Below are 6,654 nucleotides of genomic sequence, written 5' to 3'. Positions count from 1 at the left end.
AAAAGTTTTGTTACTGGATATCTTCCCAAATTTGTACCTGAGCAGAGAGTTTGGGCCCATGGTTCACACAACATAGTGCCTGTAGACATAATGGTGTCTGCTGACACCTTTCCAGGTACCTGCCAAGTGTTTTTAGAAAGCTGGAGGAGACAGATGGGCTCAGCAGGTTTCTGATTGGACATAAGAAATCTAATTGCCTGTGCATTTTTTTTAATTGCTTCAGCAGCATCTGCGACAATACAGTCTTGTGACTGAAGGTTAGCTGTGTGTATGCAGGAAAATATTTTTAAATAATATATTCCTTTGAAAAGACATTCTATTAAGTAGAGTTTATGTTTGAAACATCAAAGAGTGTTACTGTTAGAGTTACTCCCTGACCATTTGTGGTTGGTACCATCTACTATGGCAGCCATTTTGTGATTGTGCCCACTAAACTGTGCCAGAATTCCAAAGATGCCCACAGGCCAAAAGGTTTGGGACCATTTCTACTATTTTCCCATGTCATCTACCAACCGCCCTCAATTGAAGTTGCTGAAGCAACAGCAACACCAAAAAAGCTCTCTAACTTGCAGGCTGCTAATCTTAGCAACACAAACTCCTGTAACAATAGACTCAGCATAGACTCAGCCCAGCAGAGGAACTAGTTCTTTTACATGGACTTTTATTCTTATCCACCAGATCCACACAGAAGATTCAATTCTGTAGGGACTTGGAAGTCTTTTTTCACCATCTATGCCTGAAGGAGTACTTTCAGCATAAACAAGGAGCGGCACGGACTTACCTGTGCCGTTTTTGGAGCATGGATCTTCTAGTGAGAGCTCCCCTATGGGAATTAGCAGGGGGCGTTTTCTTAAGAGGCAAAGGAGTTCTGCTTTAAAACAAAGGCATAGGAGTAGGGCTCCTATTCGGAGTAAGAATCAGGCCAGTTCTGCAGCCCAAGGGAATCTTGACACGGCGGAGTCAGAGTCCTCTGATTCAGATGCTCAGAGTGTCAGCAGTCTTACATCTAATGGCAGCCGTGGGTCTAAGCCTAGGGGCAGGAAAGCCAGCAAAAACTCGTCCCGCAATTACTGGCGGGGTTATGCTCGAGCAGTTGAACAAATGTCAAAGAAGCAGCAAGCTAGCGGGTCGATTGGCAGGGTCAGTTCTGGGGAGTCCAGTGATGGGGGGAGCTGCACGTCTGCGGAGTCAGACCAAGCAGTCAAAGCATCTGCATGTCAGCAAAAGAGGCAATATAAAGCAAAGGGATGCAAACGAAGGCGTTCTGTCCGCACCAGCTCTTTGTCGGGTGAGTCTTCTTCTTGGGAGGAGGGGACTGACGTCCGGCGGGAGGGTTGGTTTTGGATTGAGAGTTCATTTATACCAGGGATCCCAAAATGGATGGACCTACGTAGGTCTAATACCAAAGTCTTGTTAGATGTGGCCGGTATACCTGTAAAGGATAGAGCTCCACCTGTTAAATTTAAGGTTTCAGACGCACCACCTGGTGCCCATCTGAAGGCAAAACTTCGTGAGAGAGCCTTGGAAGGCTATTTTGTAGATTTCTTTTCATTGATTCCTGGGCAAGATGCTGGTGGGGATACGGGTAGTCGGAGAGATAAGAAAAAACATAGAACTGTGGCGTGTGAGAGAACATTTGATAACTGGTTAAAAGGGAATGCAGTTTATTTTACCATTGTGTCATGATGTTATCCTGAAAGAGGATGGCACCTCGGGAGGTATCTTTCTCATATTTTGGAAACGCGTGACATCGCAGGGGATGAAGCTGCGATGGAATACGATCGCTTTTTCCGAGAAATGGCATCCCAGAACCCAGATGCTCGCTGGGACCTGAAACACCCAGACACTTGGTTTGTCTATGTAGGATCCAGTGCAAAACGTCCTAAGGATAAAAACCAGATGGGGGGTTATGGGCGTCGCTCTTCTTCTGGGCTCCCTTGTTGGGATTTTAACAACAAGGGTTGTAGGAGGCGGCGATGCCGCTTTGACCATAAATGTGAGGCGTGTGGGGGTGGTCATCCACTTCCATCTTGCCCTAAGAGTGGCACGCAGAGGCCCTTTCGGAACGCCCGACCTTCCGGGAAAAAGGACAGGGGATCGGGTACAGCGGGACCTTCAAGCTCGGCAAAAACCGTCTAAAGGCGTGCCGTCATCGCTCCTCTCCAAGGCTGCTACTCCAGTAAGTTTGCCTAATCTTTTAGAGTGGCTGCAGCATTATCCTAACAGGGAGGCAGCTGAATACATTAAGCAGGGTTTTACAGTAGGTTTTAGGATTCCTTATACAGGGCAGCGGGCGGCCACCACATGCAAGAATCTAAAATTGGCCAGACTCATGCCTGAGTTGGTGGCAAAAAAAATTGAGAAGGAGTGCAGGGAAGGCCATATGTCAGGACCTTTTCATGCTCCTCCAGTACCTAATTTAAGGGTATCACCTTTAGGAGTGGTTCCTAAAAAGATTCCTGGTGAATTTAGACTGATTCACCACCTATCATACCCAAGAAGGTCATCGGTTAATTATGGGATTGCACCTGAGTTATGTTCAGTACGCTACGCTTCTTTTGATTATGCAGTAAACTTGGTGCGGACTTGTGGCCATGGCGCTCTTATGCAAAGTGCGACATTAAGTCGGCATTTCGATCACTTCCAGTGCATCCTGCAGATTTTGATCTGTTGGGGTTTTGTTTTGGAGGAGTGTGGTACGTGGATAAGGCTATGCCGATGGGCTGTGCAGTTGCTTGTGCAGCTTTTGAAGCATTCAGCACATTCCTAGAATGGGCTGTCAAAGAAAAGGGCCATTTTCGGGAGGCAACTCATTTCCTAGATGATTTTCTTTTTACGGGTCCCAAAGGTTCACCAGCCTGTGCGCAACATTTAGCTACATTTCAGGAGTTGGCCTCAGAGCTTGGGGTTCCATTAGCCACAGAAAAAACCGAGGGTCCAGCGATGCGGCTATCGTATTTGGGTATTGAATTGGATTCGGAGGCAGGCACGTCAAAGTTACCTGCTGACAAATTGGTTAAACTTAAAGGACTGCTAGCAGATTTGCTTTCAAGGTCAAAATGTACCCTCAGGGAGATGCAGAGTTTAGTGGGCCATCTCAACTTTGCATGTAAGGTTGTCACGCCGGGCAGGGCCTTTTGTGCTAGACTGGCTCATGATACGGCTGGGGTTAAAAAGCCGCATCATCACATACGGATAACCCGACATATAAAGGAAGACATCTTGGTGTGGCAAAAAAATTTAGATTCTTTTAACGGGGTTGCCATTTGGCAAACACCTTTTGCCCTAGGGGACTGTTTACAGGTCCATTCTGATTCATCAGGAAGTCTAGGGTTTGGGGTTTTTTATGGCATACGTTGGTGTGCCGAGCGTTGGCCGGAATCATGGTCTGCTGCAGTACGGCGGGACATTACCTTTTTGGAAACATTTCCAATCCTTGTCGTGGTGTTCATATGGGGTCAATGGTTCGCCAATAAGCGGATCACTTTTTGGTGCGATAACCAAGCAGTGGTTCAGGTTATCAACAGACAGTCCTCAAAATCAGGGAGGGTCATGCAGCTAATTCGTAAGTTCATTTTGAAATGCTTGGAACTTAATATAACGTTTGTGGCTTCACATGTAGCGGGAGTTAACAACGAGATAGCCGATGCTCTCTCTTGTTTTCAGGACGAGAGATTTCGTCGTCCGGCCCCTGGAGCAAACGCAAATCCGGACATCTTCCCAGAAGACCTGTGGTCACTTGGCGACGAGTGATTATGATGGGCGTGTTAAGGTCCTTAGCGCCTTCGACGCGTCGAGCGTACGAAGGAGCAGTGAGGAACTTCATGTCCTATGCGGCAACTCTAGGTTGCGGTGGGAAGTGGCCGATGTCCGAACGCCTGCTATTATGTTATCTTGTTTACCTTTGGGAAAAAGGGATTTCCCCATGTACTATCAGGGTTCACATGGCAGGATTATCATTTTTTAGTAGAGTTTTGGGAAGTTGGGACCCCTCTTCTTTGTTTCTAGCTAAGAAAGCGATTTCAGGTTGGAGACGGGTTCAGCCCACATGCAAAGACTTGCAGCAGCCCATTACCAAATCATTATTACAAGGCTTAATAAACGTCCTAAAGAGGATGTGTTCCTCTAAGTACGAAGTATCATTAACTAGGGCAGCTTTTTCTTTAGCCTTTTTTGGAGCCTTTCGATGTGGGGAAATCTTGTCCCCATCACGTTCAACATATAGCAAAGGGGTTTTGACTAGGAATGATGTATGTATTCAAGATAATAGTATCCTGGTCAGGTTGAAAAGGTCAAAGACAGACCAACTGGGTAGGGGCTGTTCAGTTCTTATCCCTGAATCGAGTAATTACAGGATTTGCCCGGTACATTGGTTGAGCAAATTTTTGCGTATCCGACCACAGTCGGAAGGGCCTTTGTTGATCCACAGGGACGGGACGTATTTTTCCCGTTTTCAATTTTCAGCCATATTACGGGCATGTCTGAGGAAGATGGGCTTGGTTGCAAAGAATTATGGGACGCATTCATTCAGGATAGGTGCTGCAACGCAGGCCTTTCAAGACGGGGCTTCTGCTGAACAGATCATGTCCTTGGGTAGGTGGCGATCCGCTGCTTACAAGTCTTACGTGCGTCCAGTTGCAGTTTATTAACGTATGCCTTGTTTCAGGACCAAACCTCCCAGTGCAGTCTGTGATAATGATGGGACACAGCATCGTGTATTGGGCCGGTCTATATGCCTGCGCCTCCGGTTGGGACCAACATCTCGGTCTCGGTTGCCACCTTCGATTCATCTGGGATGGTCATCGCGGGATGCGTTGGTCATCTCTGTTGGAGTTTGTGGCACTTGCGGTGCATCGTTGGGAATCTCCGGCTGCTATTATCATCCAGCTAGGAGAGAACGACATTCCAAGCATAAAGGGCCGGCGCCTAATTAACATGATGACTGAAGACTTGTTAGTATTACATCAACGATCGCCACGGACTGCTGTGTTTTGGTCGGAGTTGTTGAGCCGGCGATCTTGGCGGAGTGAGAAAGGTCCTGCTGTCATCAATCGAGTGAAGACAAAAGTTAACCGCGCAGTTTATCGAGTTATTGTTAATTTTGGGGGACGGGTTATTTGGCACTCGGACATTGACAGTCAGATCGAGGCCTTATATCGCCATGACGGGGTCCATCTTTCTGATTGGGGGATGGATTTGTGGCTCCATGATGTCCGATGGGCGTTATTTGTTTGGTTGTATAAGCTAGGGTTGGCGGGAATGAGTAGTTTTCCTCGTTCTGTGGCGGAATGTGCACAAGAGTATGAGCTCAATGGGATGGGTGCCGGTGAGCGATCGGCATCCCTGCGAAAAATGGGGCCTCCTTAAAGGAGGTTGGTGGTAACGAGCCGCACGCAAATCCAACAGGGTGGGCTTGTGAGCTCGTTCCATGACCAGATGACTCTGGGAGGTAGCCAAGGAGGTCTGCGCCCTTTGGCCCTCCACCGGAGTCGTCTCCAGAGGTATAGGATTACCCAGGGAAGAGATCCGTAGCCCAGCGGGGTATTGATGGGTTTCTTTATCATGGGTAAGTCTTATGTTTGTGCAGTCAGCGGACTGCCATATTTGGGCTCATATCCTTGTTGCCCCAACCCTATGTGTTTGGTTGTGTTAATAAAGCTGTGGCCAATTTTTATTCCAAAGTATTTTGTGTCGCGTCTTCCTTCTCCAAAACTGACCTCCTACCTGCCAAGAAGAGAACAAGAAAGAACAGGCATCATCTTCACAAAATACCATCACACAATCTACTGGAGAAGAGCTACTACTCCTCCAACTCACCAATAAACAAGATACTTACCACCACGTACTATCAATACATTACAAAAAAGAGACTCCACATGGACACAATGACACACTGGGTCTCTAATTAGAATGATTTTGCCATAGGGTTTAAACCAATGTGATCAACATACAATATTGCATACAGCGGAATCTCACACCCAACCTCTTAGGCAGCTGCATTGACTCTCAGTTGAATTCCAGATCATGTTCAAGGTTTTGGTTTTAACCTTCAAGACTACCTGTGGCCTGGGCACATATACCTGAGGGACCACCACATTGACTACATCCCCCATAGAGCTTTGCGCTCTGCCAATTCAAACTAGCTGGTCATCCCTGGTCCCAAGACATGTGTTTGGTCTTAACCAGGGCCAGGGCCTTTTTGGTCCTGGCCCCAACCTGGTAGAATGAGCTCTTGAAGAACTGCAGAGCCTTCAGGAGCTTTCACAGTTCCAAAGGGTCTGCAAAACAAAACTCTTTCAGCCGGCATTTGGTTGGGGGAATGAATTACAGAATAACATTGAGCTGGCCCCCTCCTACGAGAACCCACAAGAGCCCTCCCCCTGTAATAAAAGGAATAAAATGGTATCTGCTAGTAAGCTTATACCAGTGGTTATGTAATCCTATGCATGTTATGTTTTTTACTATTTTCATAGAATCATAGAGTTGGAAGGGGCCATACAGGCTATTTAGTCCAACCCCCTGCGCAACATAGGATCAGCCCTAAGCATCCTAAAGCATCAAAAAAAAGGGTGTATCCAACCTTTGCTTGAAGACTGCCAGTGAGGGGGAGTTCACAACCTCCTTAGGCAGCCTATTCCACTGCTGAACTACTCT

At 47.1% G+C, this 6,654-nt stretch overlaps 1 protein-coding gene across 1 annotated transcript; it reads left to right on the top strand.

Annotated features, from left to right (window-relative positions):
- The first annotated feature begins 258 nt into the window (after positions 1-258).
- Positions 259-5,676, top strand: LOC143841529 (uncharacterized). The gene is made up of 2 exons (XM_077345915.1): positions 259-1,288; positions 3,667-5,676. The coding sequence occupies exons 1-2, from the start codon at positions 826-828 to the stop codon at positions 4,647-4,649; spliced, it is 1,446 nt and encodes a 481-aa protein (XP_077202030.1). The 5' UTR covers positions 259-825; the 3' UTR covers positions 4,650-5,676.
- Positions 5,677-6,654: the final 978 nt, after the last annotated feature.

The sequence above is a fragment of the Paroedura picta genome, chromosome 1 (genome assembly GCF_049243985.1).
Source record: "Paroedura picta isolate Pp20150507F chromosome 1, Ppicta_v3.0, whole genome shotgun sequence".
Lineage (NCBI taxonomy): Eukaryota > Metazoa > Chordata > Lepidosauria > Squamata > Gekkonidae > Paroedura > Paroedura picta.
The sequence above is the reverse complement of the archived record's forward strand: the minus strand, read 5'-3'. Positions and strand labels throughout refer to the sequence as shown.

Coding starts and splice junctions, on each gene's coding strand:
- LOC143841529 (XM_077345915.1), top strand. CDS start 826: ATGGGAATTAGCAGGGGGCGTTTTCTTAAGAGGCAAAGGAGTTCTGCT. Junction 1,289..3,666: donor CCGCACCAGCTCTTTGTCGG/GTGAGTCTTCTT, acceptor TCTTGTTTTCAG/GACGAGAGATTTCGTCGTCC.